Source organism: Natator depressus, chromosome 12 (genome assembly GCF_965152275.1).
Source record: "Natator depressus isolate rNatDep1 chromosome 12, rNatDep2.hap1, whole genome shotgun sequence".
NCBI lineage: Eukaryota > Metazoa > Chordata > Testudines > Cheloniidae > Natator > Natator depressus.
In genome coordinates, this window is record NC_134245.1 from 34,137,419 (window position 1) to 34,161,974 (window position 24,556).

The window sequence follows — 24,556 nt, forward strand, 5'->3', positions numbered from 1 at the left end:
TGATTCAAATAAATCCATGTATCAGTCAAGAAAAGTTAAGTCACTCAATGAGCAAGAGTTTGAGTAATAAGAGAAAAGGCTGTCCCAAATGCTTCCTTGTTGTAACCTTTCCTATTTTAGTAGACTTATGTCAGGGATAAAGTTAGTCTGCTGTGTGTGCATGTGTGTGTTTTAACAAATAGTTACTCTTCATAGTTTATAGCTCAATAAAGCAAAAGAGCTTCATATGTTAGCCAATGAACCCGAGTGGAATATAGCATGCATTCCTTATTCACTGGCTCCTGTTCTGCAGACTATATGCTGTATAGAATAAGTGTATTTGACTTTATTTAATACAGATCATTCATGTATTGAAAATTTTTTGGGTGAAATCATGGTCTAGTCAAATAAACACAAAACTCCCCCTGACTCCATCAGAGCCAGAAATCTACCCTTGGACTTTGTTGACCTCTAAGGTACCAAGCTTCATTTACTAACATTGGCTGTGCATAGCCCAAATACTTTGTCTTATTTCAGGCCATTCTACTTTAGGATATCTTTACCACTAATCAAAATGTATGGCTATGAATAGAAAAGAGCTGAACAATAGAAGTGCAGAGTTAACGTGGAACAAAGTATGTTTGTGTCTTTATTATCACTGAGCACCATAAAGAGCTAAGCTGCAAGTTTCAGATGAACATATTTTCTCATTAGCTGCTCTGAGAAGTCTTGGCAGAAAACGTGACAGGTATTTTACTTCTGTTCTCCCTGGTGCACACAACCTTCTCTTCCCATCTTATGACGAATGTTTGTTGCACTAGCATTTAACAACTTGTGTTAACATTTTTGAAAAACTCCCTAACTTTAATTGTTTTAATCATTTTGATCATTTCATGTTATAATTCTGGTAGACTGGTTTTGTTCTTTCTTGTCAGAAACAGCTGTTTTAGGCATGGTATATAACAAAATATTTCAAGGTTTGATTACGAGACGTTGCTCAATCTGTCATTGGCTTCCACTCCGTCTCTACATGTACTATTGGACTAAATCATCAACAGTGAAGGCCTCAGATGACCCAGAGTTCACAGAAGTCAATAGGAATTTTTCCATTGACTTCAATGGACATTTGATCAGGCCATTACAGATATGTATGCTAATGTATAATATACCAAACTGAAAACAGCTTGCTGAAATTAACTTTAACGTTCCACATTAAAACAAAATAGGCAACCATGTTTACAGCATTGTTTCTCTATTTGACGTATTTGATATAATGCAAATTTCCTGGGTGAAATTCTAACGACATTGACATCAATGAGAGCTTTGCCATTTACTTTAGTGGGACCAGGATTTCACCCTCAGACATATTACAAAATAGAACAATGCCAACCCACCTAATTATTCCAATTTCAATGTGCAAGCACAAGTCTGAAATGCCACAAAAATGCATCAATCTTTTCTCCCTATGGAGTGTAACCAAAGGAATTCTTCAGCATTCTATAGTTTATGATGTACCAAAGATACGTTGCTCCCTAATGTTCTCATGAAACCATCCAAATTAGAGAAAGGGACAGCATTGTATTATTTAGAGGCTTTTCTGGGCCTTTATTTTTTTGTGGTTTTATGGTTCCCTTGTATATAGCCTTTTACAACCTCTTAAAACTTTATTTATTCCTTTCATATCTGTCTGTAAATATATAGCTGTGATAGCTATTGTATTTTGTATCTGTTTGTTGAAGCATTTAATATCCTTTAACAAATTGATAAAATAACTTTGGTCCAAAGAGAGTTTTGCAAAAATTCTGAGTGACATATAATAGTATAGCTACATTTCCCACGATCATTCAAGATGATCTTCCAGACAGTGGAAAATCCAGCAAGCCTTTGGGAAGCACAGATTCACCCTGCATTTTCCTATTGCATTTGTGAGGGTCACAGTGACTATGGGGGAAAAATTTGAAGTGTTGCTATTGACTTCAGTACAGCCAGGATTTCACCCATGCACTTCCCCCAGTCAGCCTACTGGAAAATGTAGCTAGCTCTGTAAAGTATTGATAATTTTTTTTCAAGTCAGGATCAATTTATTTTCAAGGTTCTAGCTGATTAGTTAAAAAATCAGGATTTATGTGTTAATGCAAAAAAGAGCTTATGTATTACAGAGTTTTGGCAAATATTTCAAAATCAATTTTTGTATATGGTTTCCTTTGCTTACTTAATCTTCCCCAGTTTAAATTCAGTTCCTTTCAATCAGAAGAATATGAACAAATTGTAGGACATACAAAAGGCAGGGTCGGGGGAACATATGAATGGGATGGAGAAATTGACTTACAGTGTAAAGGAAGATTTCAGTTACTATTATGGACCAGCTCCTCAGATGGTGTTTTATATCAGCTGAGTATCTGTCCCTAAATATGTATAGTTTTGCTATACGACTGATTATGTACAGTATATGTGTACACAAGTATTAGAAGGTTGGAATCCGCAATGGAGAGCCATTTTTATGAAATAGTCCAAGGCACTATAGTTAACAGCTAAGGGAGGAAAATAAACAAAGAAAATCTTAAGCTTGAAATGGGAAAAAATTCCTGAAAGTGAAATGTATTGTGGTAGACTGAAGACGTAGCACTGCTGATAGGAACAATCCTACACTGGGAGGGGAACAGAGAAGATCTAAGAATCTGTCTTTTCCATATGATTTCTATGATGATATGTTAATCCCAGGAATTTGGATGTCATAATCAGCCCAGTTGTAATCAGATGCATATAGGCTAATATTTACTTTTCCTTAATCCTTTTTTAAATAATAAGGCTCAGTTGTAAAATAATTTTGTGGACATGATTCTAAAAGAGTTGTGCAAGTTGACTAGCTCTCTTGATTAGGTCATGCAGGATTTGGCAAGTTAATTAGGTATAGAACTCTAGTGCTAGGCTAGATTACTTAGGTACATTAAGTTACATGAGTACTTTACTCCCACTCTACTGTTGCTTTGCTGGCTTTTTGTTAAGCAGCTTTTGACTATAAAATTGCTCTTCCATTTTCTAAGTTATTTCACTGCCTTCCATTTTCTCCTTTAATAGATTTAACAGTTCTGTTTATAGTCTTGGATTGACAAATATTGGTCCTCTTATTTCCACGTGTTATTCCAAGTAATGTGATTATAGAAATGCAGGTGTAGGGCTTTGTAACTTACTGAATGAATATTACATTTTCATAAAAAGTGTTACATACCATCAACAATGGAACTGATATGCAACTGCTGCCACTGTCAAGGTGGGATCTGTCAGTCATTATAAATTACAGTGGCCTAGTTGTTAGTTGAACCTGGAGACCTTTCTAGCTTTTGAGGGTTTAAAAACCAAGCTTAGACTTGCTGTTTTGTATTTTGAAAATGATTAGTTTGGGAATTGTATATGCTTTGCTGCTAATTTTAACTTTTGATTGAGTCTATAATTCCTTAGTATGACTGCATGAAGAGTAATATACAGAAGAATGTAAAATTGCATTGCAATTATCATCTAGTCATCTGAAAGCTTCTTGAGAGACTAATGTAGCTCTGTTGCTAATTGTTATGCTATAGAGGTGTTTTGCACACTGGAACCTTTAGTTTGAGCCATTACGTTTCTACTTCTACCAAGAGTAAACATTCATTAAGGTAAAATATTGATTTTTTTAAAGAGTGAAAGCAAAGACGAACAACGGCAAAGAACAACATTTTACCTCCACGTTAGAGTTGCTAATAATCCTGAGATTTATTGTGCATTTTGAACCCTTATCTCTGGGGAAAGTTGGAGAAAGGAATTAAGAAGAGGAGAGAGTGAACTGTTTATTGCACTGAGCAATTATTCCAAACCCTAATGTGAGGATGCTGTAGAGCTTTAAGAGTTCTCATTCATTCAAAACAAGTTTAAATAAAAGGGTTTTTTTTTTTAGAAGCAGTCTGGACAAAAATCAGACTTACACAGAGTGACAGTACATCTCAGTGTACCTTATTGGCAGTTCTGTCACTTGGAAAAAAGTTTAATTTCACAGCCCAAATACTGAATAAAATTGAAAGCTGATCCTCATCAGGGGAGATGAAAGTCAAATATCAAATCACCAACAAAAGTCGTTAACTTTGAGTTAACGTTGCTACTGTTAAAACATGGATATGCCAAGGAATGTCACCATTAAAAAGCCCTCAAACCCTCTGAGAAGGTATGGAAATTAAAAGTGAAGAATGGGTAAATGTGCAAATACCCTCACAGATAATGCAATCTCTTAAACATACAAGGGTAAGATAATTTATTGCTCATTCAAAAAATGACCTTTTCTCTTTTCTTTTCAATCTTCTGATTCTCCCTCAGGAGAGGCTGTGGTGGAAGTATATCAGGAGATGTATGCATAGCATGCAAATTGTTGGCAAAAAAAAGTGAATCCATCTAACACACACGTGGGGTCTAAACTGTGAAACCCTTGCTCGCATATTTGAGCTCTCACTTACATGAGTAGCCCCATTAACTCTGGAGGGACATATGCTCCTCTGTACATTTTCACAGAGGGGAGGGGAATGGGAAAGAAATTAAAACAATAGTACAATAGTTTATTGTATTTGCAAACGGAATAATTTTTCCTACCAGAGTGTGGGCAAGAGCAGCAATTCCCAACCCATGGTCCGTGGAGCCCTGGCATCCTGTAGATTACTTGCTACTGGAAAGTCACATGCTATCAGCTCTCCTCCTTGATTTCAACTGTTTCTTAAGATGTTCACGCACTTTACTGAAACGCTTTGAAGAACAAATAATTTAGGCCTATATTTTCCAATGTAGATGCCTAATCTCTCCATTAAGATGTGAGTCACACTATCACAAAGTTTAAGAACCCCTGGACTGTATGCCTACAGGGGCACCAATGATACTGCCAAGAACGACCTTGAGCAGATCACTGCAGGCTCCGTGGCTCTGGAAAGAAGGATAAAGGAGTTTGAGGCACAAGGGGTGGTCTCATCCATCCTCCCTGTGGAAGGAAAAGGCCCGGGTAGAGACTGTCGAATTGTGGAAGTCAACCAATGGCTATGCAGGTGGTGTAGGAGAGAAGGCTTTGGATTCTTTGACCATGGGATGGTGTTCAAAGAAGGAGGAGTGCTAGGCAGAGACGGGCTCCACCTAACGAAGAGAGGGAAGAGCATCTTCGCAAGCAGGCTGGCTAACCTTGTGAGGAGGGCTTTAAACTAGGTTCACCGGGGGAAGGAGACCAAAACCCTGAGGTAAGTGGGATACCAGGAGGAAGCACAAGCAGGAGAGCACAAGAGTGGAGGGCTCCTGCCTCATACTGAGAAAGCGGGACGATCAGCGTGTTACCTTAAGTGCCTATACACAAATGCAAGAAGCCTGGGAAACAAGCAGGGAGAACTGGAAGTCCTGGCACAGTCAAGGAATTCTGATGTGATTGGAATAACAGAGACTTGGTTGGATAACTCACATGACTGGAGTACTGTCGTGGGTGGATATAAACTGTTCAGGAAGGACAGGCAGAGCAGAAAAGGTGGGGGAGTTGCATTGTATGTAAGAGAGCAGTATGACTGCTCAGAGCTCTGGTGTGAAACTGCAGAAAAATGTGAGAGTCTCTGGATTAAGTTTAGAAGTGTGAGCAACAAGAGTGATGTTGTGGTGGGAGTCTACTATAGACCACCAGACCAGGGGGGTGAGGTGAACGAGGCTTTCTTCCGACAACTCACAGAAGTTACTAGATCGCAGGCCCTGGTTCTCATGGGAGACTTCAATCACCCTGATATCTGCTGGGAGAGCAATACAGCGGTGCACAGGCAATCCAGGAAGTTTTTGGAAAATGTAGGGGACAATTTCCTGGTGCAAGTGCTGGAGGAACCAACTAGGGGCAGAGCTCTTCTTGACCTGCTGCTCACAAACTAGGAAGAATTAGTAGGGGAAGCTAAAGTGGATGGGAACCTGGGAGGCAGTGACCATGAGATGGTCGAGTTTAGGATCCTGACACAAGGAAGAAAGGAGAGCAGCAGAATACGGACCCTGGACTTCAGAAAAGCAGACTTTGACTCCCTCAGGGAACAGATGGGCAGGATCCCCTGGGAGAATAACATGAGGGGGAAAGGAGTCCAGGAGAGCTGGCTGTATTTTAAAGAATCCTTAGTGAGGTTACAGGAGCAAACCATCCCGATGTGTAGAAAGAATAGTAAATATGGTAGGTGACCAGCTTGGCTTAACAGTGAAATTCTTGCTGATCTTAAACACAAAAAAGAAGCTTATAAGAAGTGGAAGACTGGACAAATGACCATGGAGGAGTATAAAAATATTGCTCAGGCATGCAGGAGTGAAATCAGAAAGGCCAAATCACACTTGGAGTTGCAGCTAGCAAGAGATGTTAAGAGTAACAAGAAGGGTTTCTTCAGGTATGTTAGCAACAAGAAGAAAGTCAAGAAAAGTGTGGGCCCCTTACTGAATGAGGGAGGCAACCTAGTGACAGAGAATGTGGAAAAATCAAATGTACTCAATGCTTTTTTTGCCTCTGTCTTCATGAACAAGGTCAGCTCCCATACTACTGCACTGGGCAGCACAGCCTGGGGAGGAGGTAACCAGCCCTCTGTGGAGAAAGAAGTGGTTCGGCACTATTTAGAAAAGGACTAGTACAAGTCCATGGGGCCGGATGCGCTGGCCTCTGAGAGTGCTGAAGGAGTTGGTGGATATGATTGCAGAGCCATTGGGCATTATCTTTGAAAACTCATGGCGATCGGGGGAGGTCCCAGATGACTGGAAAAAGGCTAATGTAGTGCCCATCTTTTAAAAAGGGAAGAAGGAGGATCCGGGGAATTACAGGCCAGTCAGCCTCACCTCAGTCCCTGGCAAAATCATGGAGCAGGTCCTCAAGGAATCAATGCTGAAGCACTTAGAGGAGAGGAAAGTGATCAGGAACAGTCAGCATGGATTCACCAAGGGTAAGTCATGCCTGACTAATCTAATTGCCTTCTATGACAAGATAACTGGCTTTGTGGATGAGGGGAAAGCAATGGACGTGTTATTCCTTGACTTTAGCAAAGCTTTTGACACGGTCTCCCACAGTATTCTTGCCAGCAAGTTAAAGAAGTATGGGCTTGATGAATGGACTATAAGGTGGATAGAAAACTGGCTAGATCGTCGGGCTCAATGGGTAGTGATCAATGGCTCCATGTCTGGTTGGCAGCCGGTATCAAGCGGAGTGCCCCAAGGGTCGGTTTTGTTCAATATCTTCATTAATGATCTGGAGGATGGTGTGGACTGCACTCTCAGCAAGTTTGCAGATGACACTAAACTGGGAGGAGAGGTGGATATGTTGGAGGGTAGGGATAGGATGCAGAGGGCCCTAGACAAATTAGAGGATTGGGCCAAAAGAAATCTGATGAGGTTCAACAAGGACAAGTGCAGAGTCCTGCATTTAAGACAGAAGAATCCCATGCACTGCTTCAGACTAGGGACCGAATGGCTAAGCAGCAGTTCTGCAGAAAAGGACCTAGGGGTTACAGTGGATGAGAAGCTGGATATGAGTCAACAGTGTGCCCTTATTGCCAAGGAGGCTAACGGCATTTTGGACTGTATAAGTAGGGGCATTGCCAGCAGATCAAGGGACGTGATCGTTCCCCTCTATTTGACATTGGTGAGGCCTCATCTGGAGTACTGTGTCTTGTTTTGGGCCCCATACTACAAGAAGGATGTGGAAAAATTGGAGAGAGTCCAGCGGAGGGCAACAAAAATGATTAGGGGACTGGAACACATGACTTATGAGGAGAGGCTGAGGGAACTGGGATTGTTTAGTCTGCAGAAGAGAAGAATGAGGGGGGATTTGATAGCTGCTTTCAACTACCTGAAAGGGGGTTCCAAAGAGGATGGCTCTAGACTGTTCTCAGTGGTAGCAGATGACAGAACAAGGAGTAATGGTCTTAAGTTGCAGTGGGGGAGGTTTAGGTTGGATATTAGGAAAAACTTTTTCACTATGAGGGTGGTGAAGCACTGGAATGCATTACCTAGGGAGGTGGTGGAATCTCCTTCCTTTGAGGTTTTTAAGGTCAGGCTTGACAAAGCCCTGGCTGGGATGATTTAGTTGGGGATCGGTCCTGCTTTGAGCAGGGGGTTGGACTAGATGACCTCCTGAGGTCCCTTCCAACCCTGATATTCTATGATTGATTCCCTATCTGCAAGTCCTGTAGCATTTTAACTACAGAAAGCACCTGAACCTGACTTCTCCCACTGAAATCCATGAGAATTTTGCCATGTGCTTCCCTGGGAGCAAGATTGTGTCCAAAGTATTTTATGATTCACGTTGTATAGAAGATGCCATACAAAATAAATTTGTCATATTGTGTGGTAAAATTCCACTGGTGTACAAAAGTCCTATTTTCCTCTAGAGTCAGTCTACGCCCATTTTCTAACTGAAGACCTATATTTCCTCGTATTTAATATGCAACACAATAAACAATATAATCATTCCCATTAGTGTAAGTAAATAATAGCATTAAAATCCAGAAGCAGATTTCTGTGTGTGTGTTAATATTCACTAAAGCCAGTCTGATGTGCAAAGTAAACGAGTTTACTGGTTTAATGCTCTTTTAGGCCAGGAAACATTTATTTTGCATATTTCTCTTGTGTAAATTAAATTAGGTTTAAGGGCAGCAGCACAAACACTTATTTATCTTAAAAATGAGACTGAGTCAAGGTATAATACATATAGAGAGAGTGATTATTTAGTTTACACATATATAATGAGAATTTTATAGTGGTCCATTAAGATAATATATGTATATATTCAGGTAGTATCTTTCAGCGAGAGCTAAAAGACTCAGGGATTGGAAATGAAGTATAGATGTTGGGCTGGATCCTGGACTGACTTTAGTGGCAGAAGGATTCATAGATATTTAGGTCAGAAGGGACCATTATTGGTCCCAGAGCCTTTCACTGCTATGTCACTGGTTCTTATCCTGCTCTTGTGGTTGTTTCTGAATTTCATTGCCATCCAGATGTGGTTCAGGAGCCTGTATGAAATAAATTGTTCCCAGCTACTAGTAGACAAGTGTGTCTAGGTCAAAACCCACCCCTGCCACAGGCAGTAATTGGTCATCTTGTTGGTACTCTCAGCAGACAGGACAATGGTTGAATGTGATGGGATACTAGGTTACTCACCAGTCTGGAGATGTGGTCCTCGTAGGTCAGAGTTCAGACACATTGTCTTTGATTCTCTTTGTTTCCTCTGTTACAAAGTGGTCAAGCAGAGACAACAAGATCCAACAGTGAGATCCAGACAGGGAAAATATAAAGAGGAGATTAGATGGAGTTAGGAAAGTAAAGCACAATATAAGAGCTGGGCAATAATTTAAACCCACAGTTTTGCTTTCAGGAGTGATCTGGTTGTTGGTAACATTCATTTTGGCTGAGTTCATTTTTTCTGTTATTTTCTAGCTAAAGAGAAGTCAGTCAATTAGGGACAAAAGGGCAAAAGCTACGCTGGCACAAGTGGATGGCATTTGAGAAAGGAAAGGAGCAGAGACACGGGAGAGAGGAAAAACAGCTGGTGAGAAAAGAATGTGAAAACAGAAGATCAAGATGGCAGAGCCAAAAAAAGCAGTGTCGAGAAACTGAAAATATTGAAAATTAGATTATCTGTGTAATCTATCTGTCCACATACACACAGAGAGAATGTGCCCTATGAGTGTAAATAGTTAAATCCTAGAATCCTTACATACTTTGAAATTCACCCTTCTGCTGAGGCCTATGCATCATTTAACTCACATTGAACCAGGGTGATTGTCATGTGGAGTGTGACTAGGACTTTTGTCTTCTTACATACAGTGAGATTTTACCTATTGTTACTGTATGTGGGCCAGAACTAGAACCATTCTAGGTTGGAGATGGGGACGACCGTGACACAAGGAACTTATGTTTAAATCACTCCTTGTTTTCTCCCTGCTGCCCCCAAAATCAGCCCTATCCCCCTCTAGTTCTTCATTTACACATGGGTTGGTTTCAGCATGAATTATATTCTAAGCTTCTTTTGTGATGTTGGTTGAAAATGAAGCACCACTTCTCACATTTTTTTTCATTCTAGTAGTGCAGCTGCAATCTTATTGATAGAGTTGTTGGATCAGTTTGTTCTGACATTTTATGCTAACTTTAGAAGCAAATTTCAGGACAAACACTACATTTTATTTATCATTCATACTTTGAAGTGAAACTCCATTTTCTGTCTCACTTTTTGACATATTTCAGATACTTTCCAGATGTTTCTCATTGTCGTGTGACTGTTTTTCATGTCTAAGTTGAGAAGTGAGCCATATTCAATAACATGCACTTGCAAAAAGAAAGCATGAAATTCTTTGTTTATTGCATTAAAAACAATGAAGCATTGTTTATCATTAAAGCATTAAGTGCTTTACTAGATTAAAATGTTTAAGGTATTAAATACTTGAGATATCCATCAAATATGGCAGCCTTCTGTCCTTGACAGAAGTGCCAACATTTGCTGAGATGCAGACCTGTGACCTCTAGATAAGTTTCAATACACATAAAAATATTTATCTTCCTACTGTGACCTTCCCTGTGCAAGTCATGAGCCATGGATTTGTTTCCTAGGGAACTAGTGACTGAGAAAAATCTATAATTAGATCTGTGGGTTATTTGCTACATATCAGAATTGGGTGCTAAGCAGGTTCTAAAAACATCCAGAAGAATTGCATTGTCTTCGGGTTAATATTATGAAACCAAATTTACACAGAACTTTGTTAGCAACTCACTGGTTTTGAAAATGTTCAGTTAAAAATATTTCTACATTTTTCTGGTACAGCCTGAATGTTTTTTCTCTGAGTCTTCCCTCAACTCCACAGTATTCTCAAAGAAAGAGACTTGGGCTGGACAGTTGGTTAAATCAAAATAAAATCCGGCACAATCTTTCTTTTCTTTCTCTAAATACAAACTGAACATTCATTTCCAGGGATGGGTCAGGTTGGCTGGAAGACTCCTCTTGCATTCATGTACCCTGTGGGGCTCACTTTGCTACTCCTACTCAGTCCCAAATTGGATCCCTCTACCCACAATTCTTATTCCATAATCCCGGCAGCTCTGTTTCCATTGGAGGTTTCCACCTAATCCCAATCCTGATTCCCTTTTTTTTTTTTTTGCTTCCCCTGGAGGCATTGCCCAAAAGACGGGGGACTGTAGCTGACAGGTTGGTGTGGTGGTTGCAACTGTAGCCAAAAGTGAGACGCTAGCAGCTGACTCTTCTTAGCCCCAGGCTGGGTTTTGCTTTCCAGAGTGATGTTCTCTAGAGACCATTTCAGAATCAGACATGGCTGTAGCTGGGGAAAAGCTGCTACTTAGGTTTCAAGCTGTACGTGTGCCTCTGTGGGAAAGTCAGCAGAATGCTAAATATATTGGGGGTGAGTCTCCACTGCGTCACACCTGGTGCCGTCATTTACACATGTGCAAAGTGTGTATAAAATGCTGCCATGGTGGGTTACATAAGCATCAAGTGAAAACAAACATCAAACTGACAAGTAAACAGCATTGGTGGGGAGAGATTTTTTTCTACCTTTGTGTTTTAATAATTCCTGTGTTTATATTAGCACAGGGGGAAGAGCTTTTACCTTTAGTAATCATGACAGCTAAATGTGTGTGTGTGGGGGGGGGGCAGTGCAATCATAGCACTCTAGCAGGAGCTCTGGGAAACGCAACAATTTGTTTATGCACTTGTATATTTCAGAGTACAGTCTTCAGTATATTAATACCTGCAAGGAAAGTTTGTTTATCATTTTGTGTGAAGCAGGCTACACCTAGTGTTGCCAATTCTGGTTGGATGTATTCCTGGAAGTTTCTTCATATGACATAATATTTAACTGATTATTAATCTTTAATTCCTGGAGAGTCCAGGACAATCCTGGAGGGTTTGCAACCCTAGCCACACTCACTGCTGGATTGATTTTGTTGGAGTTACATCAGGAATGCAGAATCTAGAGAGTCACTTATGGTTCATTCTGGCTATTGAATGTCAAAATATAAATGTAATTGAAGGGATTTTTTAGTCTTAGGTTAAGAATTATTACAAAGAAAGTGAAGCATATTTAGACTAGATAATACTTAAGATAATATTGGGAAAACAATACTTAACTAGATATTTACTCCTATTCTCCCATTTACTTACAATCTCTTAGGTACATGCATGATGATTGCATATTGTCTGGTCTATCCCATATCCTGAATCCCGCCAATGAGAAACCATTAAATGCTATTTCTGAATAATTGCCTTTTAGATCACAATTATAGGTTTTTAATAAATCACCTCCATAAATCCCATATAATTCCTTGTATGGAAAAATCTCCCCCCCCCCCCTTTTTTTAAAGAGTTCATTTGAGATTTTTTTTAAAAAAATATTTGTCACTTAATCAAATTTTCCTGACAGCTAACTACACATTTGGAGCTACTCTAGCCGCTTGTCACTTAAACAGACATCAATCCTCAAATTCTCTTAAGCAGTGCAATCTTCCTTCAATGAACAGAGTAAATCTAGTTTAGTAACTTAAACAATGATTAGACTATGTAATTGAGGTAATTGAAAGGCCAAGTAAACCAGTGTAAAATCCAGGCACTGATGATAACTCCAAATGTATTCCTTTGAGAACATGAAACTCTGTGGCTATAAATTCTGCCCAGTCAAAATAGTCAATATATATCCTGTAGTGTAGCAAATCCAGACCAATGAAATAATAATAATCTACTGCAGCGGTTGTGAATTTGTCAGTTCCAGAGTTTGCTTAAAACCACAGGCCAAGTAAACTTTGCTTACAATCAGGGAATCTTCTTCTTGCCTCTCATAAATTAAAGGCAAAAGGAGATTGCAAAAAGTCAGCATTCACCTGTGCATTCCGTTACCATATTTGCATGTGTATGCAAATATTCCGTGTCAAAATGCTAATTTGTATAGTTAAATCCCCAGTTTGCATGACATGTGCAGTAACTGCAGGAGAAACCTGTAGGCCTCAATCCTACAACTGATTCTATGAAAGCAAACCCCCTGCACTCATGAAGAGCCCCATCAACAAACTTCCAGTTAAAGGGGTCCACCCATGAGGAGTCAGTTGCAGGTTCAGGGCCTTAATGTATTAATGTAGGTGTGTGAATGAGTAGACCTTTTTCTTTTTTTTTTGGTGTGTGGACCCCTGTGGTGGGGTAGACAAACTCCACTGCAGCATGGAGGGGTTAAGGGGCTGCTTTGGGCTAGAGCGGCCCCACCCCTCTGCACTTGGAATCATGTCAGGACAGGAGGAAGAGTTAAAAGGAGGGAACTCTACTCAGAGGGGGGCAACCCGGGCAAGGGAACAGGCTGTTGGGTTCCCTAGCTCCCAGGGAGAGGTCTGACAGCCAACAGAGCCTCTGCCCTTGCCCACAGGAAAACTTGGATCCCCTGGGCTAAGTAGGAGAAAGAGACTGAGACTTATGCTGGAGACCCGGTGAACGCTGTAGCACTTCCAAGGCTCTCTGAAGTAAGAGAGGCCAATATCCTGACTGAAGCTGCCTACAGGTTTTCTTTCTTTTCCTTAGTGCTTTTATTTAATCTCTTTTGTTGACTGCGGACTGTTTCATTTGTTTCCCTGGTACCCTGAGAGGGGGAAAAACAGTCACCAGACCTTGGCCAGAGGGTAGAGCGCCAGCCTCGCTAGACTAACACAGCCAGCAGGAACTGTTGGAGTGGGGCCATTTTGGATCCTCACACTTGTGTTCTCCATGTAGCTCCTAATGGGTGCTCTGCCAAGGACAGATTTGTTACACCCTGTATCTCTTACTCAAACTTGATTCAAAGTTCTTCGTGGTTTAACTCCTCTGCTGTGGTATTTTCCCTATTACAATTCATGGCCATTACATTCAGAAGATACTTTTTGGCTGCATTTCAAAAGAGGATCTTCGGATGATTTATACCAAAAAGACACTCTTGAAAATAAGGGCCTGATTGTTTAGAAACAAGAGTTTGTTAAAATGATTACTTGAGGATTGGGACTCCAACCAAGTCATTTTGCTGAAAGGTTTGTGAATTTAATTGCCTTGGTAAATTTCAGATTCACAAATGAGGATGAATCCTGTTCAAGGTAAAATGTATAATGTTTGTAATGACCCATTTTCCAGCTACAGGATTTGCTTCAGCAACATAATTAAGCATGTGACTAATTCTGAGCAGGTGTATAGTCCCATTGAATTCATGTGCTTAAAATTATCAAACACACATAGCTTACTGATGATTATTGTGTCATCCAGAGTAACCATGGTTGATGGTGTCACACCAGGCATTGTGTTGTAAAGTTCCCAGATCTGGCTAAATCTTCCAAATCCACAAATCTTTGGGTCTGGTGATGGTAGATAGTCAGGGCATGCATCCCCTTGTGCATCAATGGAAAGTTTGAGAGCACGGTGTGCTGGGGTGTTGTTATCCATCCAGATAACATTGCCAAAGATCATACAATGCTGCTTTTGAATATAATGAGTGATGGAAGGAAGGCCAGATTGCCGAGAAATTATGACATTTTGCACAAAATCAAACCACTTTAGTCTCAGGATTTGATGCTGACAGGACATATAGAATGTCAGTACTGCTCCATGTCTGCCTGTAAGAGGGTGCAGGTTTCCGTACAGCAATATAGGTAGTACACAAGTTTGATAGGTCCTGAATATGCACAGAGACAAAGACATCATGCTTATGGATGAAGAAGCGTGGGATTAATGCAGGAGGCAGTGAGACCTAGTTGTGAAAGAATGTCTGCCTGTTTTGCTACAACTGTTTGAACTCTGCTTGGTAGAGGAACTCATCAGTGCTCCCCAAGATCTCACCCTCACCTCAACTGGGGGTTTTGGTGGCCCAGCTCTGAAGTTCTGGACCTTGGTCTTCTGTCGTGAGACATTTAACCCCATAGTGTGGATGGTGTCTTGGAGATCTTGGAGGGCAGGGCCGAAATTCTCTGACTTCTCCACAAGCAGGGCACCGTCAGCTGCATGGTCTTGGTTGGTGAATGCTTCTTGACCAACCTGGATTCTGATGTGTGAAGGGCAAGTCCTAATATCCAGCTGATAGCTAGACAGAATAGTGCCAGGGCGAGAATGCAACACTGCTGCATACCAGAGATTGTGTAGAAACACATTGAAAACCATGAACCAACACATACTCTCATTCGATACAGGTGTGAAGATCGGTGTACCAGAGTTAGCAGAAGGTCTGGAACTCCATCTCCTTTCAGTGTGAGATAAAGTGCTGGCCTGTCAACTGAATCAAATGCCGCTTTGATGTTGATATATGGCACGTGATGCACTTCATGTGGCTTAAAGTCAGATACATGATGATTTGCCTTTATGAATTAGATTCTCCATTTGGATCTCATAGAATCATAGAATCATAGAATATCAGGGTTGGAAGGGACCTCAGGAGGTCATCTAGTCCAACCCCCTGCTCAAAGCAGGACCAATCCCCAATCAAATCATCCCAGCCAGGGCTTTGTCAAGCCTGACCTTAAAAACTTCCAAGGAAGGAGATTCTACCACCTCCCTAGGTAACGCATTCCAGTGTTTCACCACCCTCCTAGTGAAAAAGTTTTTCCTAATATCCAACCTAAACCTAAACCTCCCCCACTGCAACTTGAGACCATTACTCCTTGTCCTGTCCTCTTCTACCACTAAGAATAGTCTATAACCATCCTCTCTGGAACCACCTCTCAGGTAGTTGAAAGCAGCTATCTGGCAGGTGCTGGAGATGTTTATATAAGATTTCTATAAATTCTCTCCCAATCAGATTTGCAAACACATATGCAGCTTGCTCAAGAGGTACTTAGCATGCGCACTAGATCTTAGTTTCCAAAGATGTCTTCCATGCCAAACAGGTTCAGAATTAAAGGAGTGTAAATACAACATTGGGAACAAGTTTGTGTCTTTTTATTTTCATAATTCATTTTAATTTCTACAAAATTTATGAACAGATAATCGCAATATTGAAGAAAGAGATACATTCCTATTTTGTGATGACAGCTAGAAAAAATAGTTCCCAACTTCAAATTTATTTATGTATAGGCATATCTTAGCACTTTTATTTATCTGTAAAGCGGACTTCAATTTCCAAAAATGTTTTCATCTGCATTATGCAATATAATAGTTTGTGTCATGTTGTCCTTAAGCTGCAAAGAAAAGTCACTACCCAATAGTCACTTTTATTTTTTAGGTAGTAGCAAAAAGAACCAATACAAAATGTAGCCCAAAGTAGTCCAAAAAGGAATGGCTAATCTTGGAAAAGTAGCTTTTGCCCAATAGACATTGCCTTTTTATTATACACTTGAAAGTGTGAAATTAGAACACACTCCAGTCACATGTTTCTCCAAATTAAAATTGACCCTTGGGGATGTGACATTGAGTAGAGGCTGAGAATCTAATTAAGCTTGCAAAGGGAAATGTAGTTTTAAAATTAAAATAACTGAGTTATAGTTTTCTTTGCGAAGTTCAAATGTGCCTGTTTGTTCATTAACTGTGTAAACTATCCTTTCTCTGAAAGAAATACAGAGAAGTGTTTACTGTCTTTCAACAAAACCAGGTAAAATATTTATAGTCAACGCAGATAGTCGAAGAAGGAAGAAAGTACAGTATTCCCCAGTTCCTGCCACACTACTGAAAAAACATTAACTTGACATTTTCCTTTTCTTTCATTCCTGGGTTTTCACAAGAGTTGGTTTGGTGTCTGGGGTCAAGTATTCATGTTATGGGCCAATTTCTCACCCTTTAATTGCAAGCACATGGTTTTATGGGTTATCTGCAGGCAAAAATTACATTAAACTGCAGGCAAAAATATTAGAATTTGGCCTAGTTGAGTTACGGGTGCAAGCATCATGGTCCAGATATTCAAAGCAGTCTAGTTAATTTAGATGGCTTTCAAAATCTCATCCCATATATGGGCACCACACTGGGAGCTGAGCTAGAGCCTCTTTTCAGGACTGAAATGATGCATCTCTGAAATACAGAGAGCCAGTGGTAAAGATTTAGAAATTCAGGAAATATTTCATGTGAACTGCTATTAAGTAATGACACTTCCATGTTTACTAACATGGAATAAATGTTGTTGATGGCAGAATTGCTGTGGTTGCAGAACTATAAAAATATTTCTCTCTTGGGGGATGTGGTGGTGGTGTTGCTTTTATCTCCCTTTTTTGAGAATACTCTGATTTATTGCTGTGATAAGCCCCTAACAACTGAGGGATCACACTGTTGAAATGAGCTTAGCTGGATGGGACACACAGTCTGCTGAAAAATCATGTTTGTTAAATATGTTTCAGCCAAGAGGCAGCTTTTACCGGCTCAGTAACATTCCATTTTCTACAGAGTGGTGATCATGATCCCAAGTACTTTGTCTTAAGTGTCTTTCCTTTTGGTCTATCAAAGCCACTTCTTATATGACCTCCTTAATGATAGTTTCATAGCACCTGGCAGTCTTAAATGCATTTACCCTCACAACACCTCTGTGAGGTAGGTTTCAGAGTAGCAGCCGTGTTAGTCTGTATTAGCAAAAAGAAAAGGAGTACTTGTGGCACCTTAGAGACTAACAAATTTATTTGAGCATAAGCTTTCGTGAGCTACAGCTCACTTCATCGGATGCATCAAATAAATTTGTTAGTCTCTAAGGTGCCACAAGTACTCCTTTTCTTTCTGTGAGGTAGGGAAGTGCTTTTATCGCTATTTTGCATATGGGGAATTGAGGCAAGAGAAGCAAAGTGGCTTTCCCGAGGTCACATAGGAAGTCTGTTGTGAAGTTAGGAATAGAGCACTGGTCTCTCTCTAGTCCCCTAACCTCTGGACCATCCTTCCCCTTCAGGTTAGTCATACTCTACATACAGCCTTGTCAATATCTTGTTTTAAGGATTGAAATTCACTCTAAACTTTAAAACAATACAAAACCAGAGTACACTGTGTAATTAATAGCCATATTTTGGGTCTTCTGTGTGCAAAAGGCATTGGGATTTCAGGGCCAGCTGAACAAGTATTACTATAACATTATTGCTATGTACATACTCAATGAGGGGGGGAAAACAATAACAGAAAATGTGGAAATAGCAGAGGTGCTTAATGACTTCTTTGTTTCGGTTTTCACCAAGAAGGTTTCTGGTGACTGGACGTCTAACATAGTGAATGCCAGTGAAAATGAGGTAGGATCAGAGGCTAAAATAGGGAAAGAACAAGATAAAAATTACTTAGACAAGTTAAATGTCTTCAATTCACCAGGGCCTGATTAAATGCATCCTAGAATACACAAGGAGCTGACTGAGGAGAAATCTGATCCATTAGCAATTATCTCTGAAAAGTCATGGAAGACAGGAGAGATTGCAGAAGACTGGAAAGGACAAATATAGTGCCAATCTATAAAAACGGAAATAAGGACAACCCAGGGAATTACGGATCAGTCAGCTTAACTTCCGTACCCAGACAGAAGCAAATATGGAGCAAATAATAAAGCAATCAATTTGCAAACCTCTAGAAGATAATAAGGTGATAAGTCATAGTCAGCATGGATTTGTCAAGAACAAATTGGGTCAAACAAACCTGATAGCTTTCTTTGACAGGGTAACAAGCTTTGTGGATAGGGGGAAGCGGTAGACGTAGTATATCTTGACTTTATAAAGCTTTTGATACTGTCTCACATGACGACTTCCTTATAAACAAACTAGGGAAATGCAACCTAGGTGGAGCTGCTATAAGGTGGATGCAAAATTGGTTGGAAAACCATTCCCAGAGAGTAGTTATCAGTGGTTCACAGTCATGCTGGAAGGGCATAACGAGTGGGGTTCCGCAGCTTCCCGCGGCTCCCATTGGCCGGGAACCGCGGCCACTGGGAGCTGTCGGAGGCCGTGCTTGCAGACGGTCATTGTAAACAAGCTATCTCGCGGCCTGCCAGCGGGTTATCCTGATGGGCCCCGTGCGGCCCATGGGCCGCAGGTGGCCCATCACCATCCTAGGAAGAGTACTGCAGAAAGGGATCAGGGGGTAATAGTGGACCACAAGCTAAATATGAGCCAACAGTGTAACCCTGTTGCAAAAAAAGCGAACATCATTCTGTGATTTATTAGCAGGTGTATTGTAAGCAAGACACGAGAAGTAATTCTTCCGCTCTACTGTGCTCTGATTAGGTCTCAACTGGAGTATTGTATTCAGTTCTGGGCACCACATTTCAGGAAAGATGTGAACAAATTGGAGAAAGTCCAGAGAAGAGCAACAAAAATGATTAAACATGACCTATGAGGGAAGATTGAAAAAATTGGGTTTGTTTAGTCTGGAAAAGAGGGGACATAACAGTTTTCAAGTACATAAAAGGTTGTTACAAGGAGGAGGGAGAAAAAATGTTCTTCCTATCCACTGAGGATAGGGCAAGAAGCAATGGGCTTATATTGCAGCAAGGGAGGGTTAGGATGGACATTAGGAAAAAATTCCTAACGGTCAGGGTGGTTAAGCACTAGAATAAATTGCCTAGGAAGGTTGTAGAATCTTCATCATTGAAGATTTTTAAGAGCACGTTAGACATACACCTGTCAGGAATGTTCTAGATAATACATAGTCCTGCCATGAGTGCAGGGGACTGGACTAGACGACCTCTTGAGATCCCTTCCAGTCCTATGATTCTATGATTATGAACTGAGATCTAGATCTTCTGCATGGATTTGGGCACTCTCAAATCCCATTGAAATTAATGGCAGCTGAGGGTGACTAGCACCTCACAAGAGGAACTCAGCACCTTGCAAAACCTGGCTCTATATGGCTTCTTATAAGTTATTGCTAAGAAAGTTTTTAATTTCTAAAGTGTAATACATGCTGTGTTTCCATTATACTCAAATAATGTTTGAACTCTTAAATACCCAGGGCAGTGTGAGCTAGTAGATAAAATAGGAGACTAATGATCAAGAGACCTGACGTTAAGCCACACTTTTCAACCTACGGCACCTAAATTCAGACCTCCTAAATCCATATGCAGGCTCCTGATATGAGTGGCCCATTCTTAGCTGCAGGCACTCAGCTCCCCTGAAAATCAGACCACTTATTTAGGAGCACCCAGCATTGAAAATTTTAGCCTTAACTTTTCTGTGCCTCAGTTACTCCATCTGTAAAGTGGGAATCACAACACCCAACTTGTGATATACTTTGAGATCTTGGCATGAATGGTGCTATTTAAGACACTAGTCTTAGTAACAAGTTTATGAGCAGTGATGTTAGACAGTCATCCTGTTCTTTCCTCCTTATTCTTGTTGAAGCACTGAAACATATGGCAAATTAAGGCTGATTTTTATTAAACTTTTCATCTGTATTGAGCTTAGTGTGAACTGGGAAATGCACTTTCTTTGATTTATGGAAGCTTTATATGAGCATCTTAATTAGAAGATGTTAATGGTCCTGTTATATTCCTGGGAGCATGTCGTAGCTCCCTCTTGTGGCTAATTAAACATTAAATAACCAAAACTTTAAAAAATGACTTTTTTAAAGTCCTGTTGCTGCCAGTCCCAAACAATAGCAGTCAGGCGAAACTGATACTTCAGGCTTCCGGGTGCTCCATGCTTTCCATCGCTACATCAAGCATGTGCCTCTGAGAGGTGTCCTGATTCTCTGATACCGCTCAGCTCCAGGTTAGCTCTGCACACTCAGAGAACCATGATAGCATGTGGGCAGTTTGATCCCTAGTCTTGTTGGCAGGGATTGCTTGTTGGCGGGGTGTGCTCTAGGATGGACTAACATTTGCAAGGGGGTGGGAGGGCAGATAAAAGACTTACCTGTTTTGTAGGTTTGAGTGTAAGTTGCATGTGTTGAGTTGATGGCAGAATCAGGCCCCAGAAGAGAGGGTGTAGAGACCAGCAGGCCAGCAGCACTCCCCTCTCCCAAGGAAATGACAAAAGTGGGATCCAAGGGCCCTGCTATGGAAGAAGAACCATGACACCAAGCGAGTTTTGCCTGATTGTTGGTTGGATAGGGGAGACCTATCCTGACTCTGTGTTTTGCCTTGGCATATTCAGAATTGGATGAGGGTAGTGGGGAATCCATTTATGTTCTGAGGAGGAGAAGACAAAGAAGGTGGAACAGATTTATAACACAGAAATTCCACCCTCCCCACCCCCACAAAAAATTTTTTTTTGAGAGGAGAAACTTTATCTCTGACATTCTTTTTCTTGCAGGGTATTGTCTTATGGCAAATTTTCACTCAATTAAAATTTAAAAAATGGAATAATGATTGTATGGGTTAACCAAAAATCATACTGCCCAATAACCTGCAAACAGGCATTGCTGAACCCACAGTAACAGGGCAACAAACATGAATTTCCTCAGGGACATTGTTAATAATCTGTGCATTTATTAACTCTAAGTGGGCGTGGATCCACAATTCCTAATACTTTTCCTTTGCTTTTTCCTGAGCTGTGATTCAGACCAGCACATAAATATTTGACTTAATGTTTCTGTGGAAACATTAACGAAATGGTAGAAACAAAAATAACATGAAAACAGCAATAGGAAAGAATGATTTGGCAAGACTGTCAGCATAACAGGGCAAGATTAGTTTATAATCCTTTTAGGTTCTTGTGTGTAAATACAAGTTTGCAAAACCTCTAGCTTGTAAGAAACTTCACATAGCTCTAGAAGTTTACACATGCTGCCACCACTCATGTGGAACACACCTGAAAAAGGATTTTTAGGCATTCTCTCAAATGGAGAAAAGAGGGAGTGTTATCCACGAATAGACATATGAAAGGAACAGGAATTCCATCTGTATGGCTAAGCGATGTATGGCAGGGGCACCCAAATATTTAATTAGGAGTATTTTCCTGGCTTTAAACCTGGGGTGGGTCTGTCTGGAACAATGTCAGTCTCACTTTAGATTGTTTTGAAATGAATTAGGAATCATTGTGTGGTAGGCGGTTGCTGCTGAGATTTTTTTTTTTAACTATTTAGAGTGGAAATCAAGTCTCCAAATTTTGTCCCACTTAAATGGAATAGGTCTCTGATTTTTTTCCGTTTAAATGAAAAATCAAATCACAGCCACCCCTAGCTGGTGGGCAAGTGCTGTAGTAGATAGGATAGGCAGGATCACAGTAGCTTGGATAACGGGAGTTCCTCTTGCAGGGGGCGGGAGGGATAGGCTAGTAGCTAACTGACTGTTAACCTAATCCTATTGACATCAAGTTTTTTCAGGATTAGATACTAAAATTTCACTCTGTTTTCTGGATGATTTAAAGTGTTGGTTTTTTTTATGGCTTCATTTTTAATGTCAAGAAATTCATTATATAGTTTCACATTAGGGTAAGGCTTAAAATTATTTCTGTTGAATTACTACATTTATAAGAGTTTTGATCAGTTCAGTCGAGCTGGGTCCTAACTTGTTACTTTCACCTAACAGGTTATCGACAGTGATGGAACAGAGGGATCAAAGTTTCGACTTTCTGGAAAGGGAGTGGATCAAGAGCCAAAAGGAGCATTCAAAATCAATGAGAACACTGGGGAAATCTCAGTGACACGGTCCCTTGATAGAGAAGCCATTCCCACTTATCAAGTGAGTAGTCTTAGCATTATGGCCTGTACCCCTGTCTTCACAAAGTATCTTTTTTTCTGTGGCTCAGGTTTGCTTTTTGAGAGGACAACAGGTTCAGTGTTTTGATTAATATTGCATGCTACTATTTCTATAAAAAATTTCAGAACATGAACACTTGCACGTGCAATTTCTGGACACACTCTCATACCCACCCACATGCATGCAAACCAGTCATATTTATTATCTCTAAATGAGAGGAGATTCCTAACGCTTGCTTTTTCTTTCCTGTTTCTGAGCTATGAGTCAGACCAGCACATAAATATTTGTGTTTTGTTTATGTAAAGTCTATCATTTGTGTCTCCTAGAGACAGTTTGTGAAAACTGTGCATGAAGTTGATTTATGAACGCAAGGTTCTGCTTGGACAAAAAGAGGTCTCCTTTGAGAACATTGCAGTGGAAGTATTATCAAATCCTCCTTTGTTTTGCAACCTTCTGTCCAATTAAACTTTCTTCACACCACATAGATTAATTCCAGTTCTATGCTTCTCTTCTTATTTCCTCAAGCTGTCCATGGAACAATATATTATCCAGCTCTACTTTCTAATCATGGAGCTCTGTCCAACGGGCTATCAAAAATGTTGTTAACAGGAGCATACATCCATGTGTTTTGACAGGTAGAATTCTTCAGAAAATTTTATATATATTATAATAATTTTCTTGTTCAAGTAGTTTAGCTGGTCTGTGCGCATCTTGTGCACTACTGCCAGAGCGTTTTCCCTAGCTGTACGCATAGGGACTGTCACACATACAGTCTGGCTTCCCTTGCACTCTGACCTGATACCATAACTGGTGGAGCCATCCTGCCCGTTCTACATTTCCTTCTTACTGTCAGAGGTCAGAGAATGCACTGTGCTTTACTGTCCTCATGTCTCTGTGCCCATTAGTACTCCTCACTCTCTCTGTTTGAGGGTCACATCAGAGATAGGTGTCTGATCAGCTGTGCCTTCAGAACAAGAATGAAGAAGCAGGAGTGGTGGGAGTTCTGCCTCACTCCTCTCCACCCCTTCTCCCCAAGGCTCCACCTCCTGCTCACTCCTCTCCACCCCCTCCCTTCCATTTATCACCCTTATGGCTGGTAAAAAGTGGGAGGGTCCATGGCCCCCTTGCCCCCCCCCATTCCTGCACCCCTGGGAAGTTGTTTTTTGCCCAGCATTGGAGCTTGCTCAATTAGGGCAAGGGAGCTCCTTGACCACTCCTCCCAGGAATGATCTTCCAGCATTGCCTGCTCACAGAGATCTCCACCAGAGCAGTCCTCCAAAAAGTATAACTGCTTGGAGCACTCTTGGCCTCTGAAACTTGAAAAGAGGGTGGCTTGGATGTCCTCGAATCCACAGTGCGGGACTCTTCTCTGGCAAAGGTAAGCCACTCCAGTACTGAAGGTAGAAAGTGCCCTTCAATGTGCTGCTCCCTGGTACCATTCCAGAGTGGCTCTCTTAGGACTAAGCCACTGACTCTGGTGCCTACTCTGGAAACATCAATACCAGTTACTTTATCAATGACAACAGTGAATTGGTCACCCCTGCTTATGGTGGGAAAGCATGCTGCATCAGTACCAACAAAATCAGAGGCCTCTCTCTCTCTCTCTCTCTCAGTACTGCCTTCGCCACTAATTCAAGGTGAGGCCTCCCTGTTCCGCTATAGCACCAATGTTGGTGTCTCTTACAGCGCCCATGTCAGGTCAAGTATTGTCTTCCTCACTCTTTGATTACATCACCTAGATCACCAGTGCCTGCTCCACTTCAACACCTAATACCAATAGCCAGGAAGCCTCCGATGCTTCTGCTGATACTGCAGTCTTGGTGTAGATCCCGATCTCCAGTGACATTTAAGGTACTGCACCAATATGGCCTTCAAAGAACTGTTTCTCCTTGTCAGAATGTGAAATGAGTTCTTGTCTCTCCCACCTCAGAGAATCCAGGGTGCCTTTCACTATTTTGACAAGAGCGGGTAGTACAATTGGGGGCCTGGGCTAG

General features: G+C 40.9%; 1 protein-coding gene across 1 annotated transcript in view; it reads left to right on the forward strand.

The window, feature by feature from the left end:
• The window catches only part of CDH13 (cadherin 13), a 758,666-nt gene that overhangs the window by 325,668 nt on the left and 408,442 nt on the right, over positions 1-24,556 (forward strand). Inside the window, exon 5 of the mRNA XM_074968836.1 lies at positions 22,392-22,544. Within this exon, the coding sequence (XP_074824937.1) occupies positions 22,392-22,544 (153 nt within the window). The remainder of the gene's footprint in view (positions 1-22,391; positions 22,545-24,556) is intronic.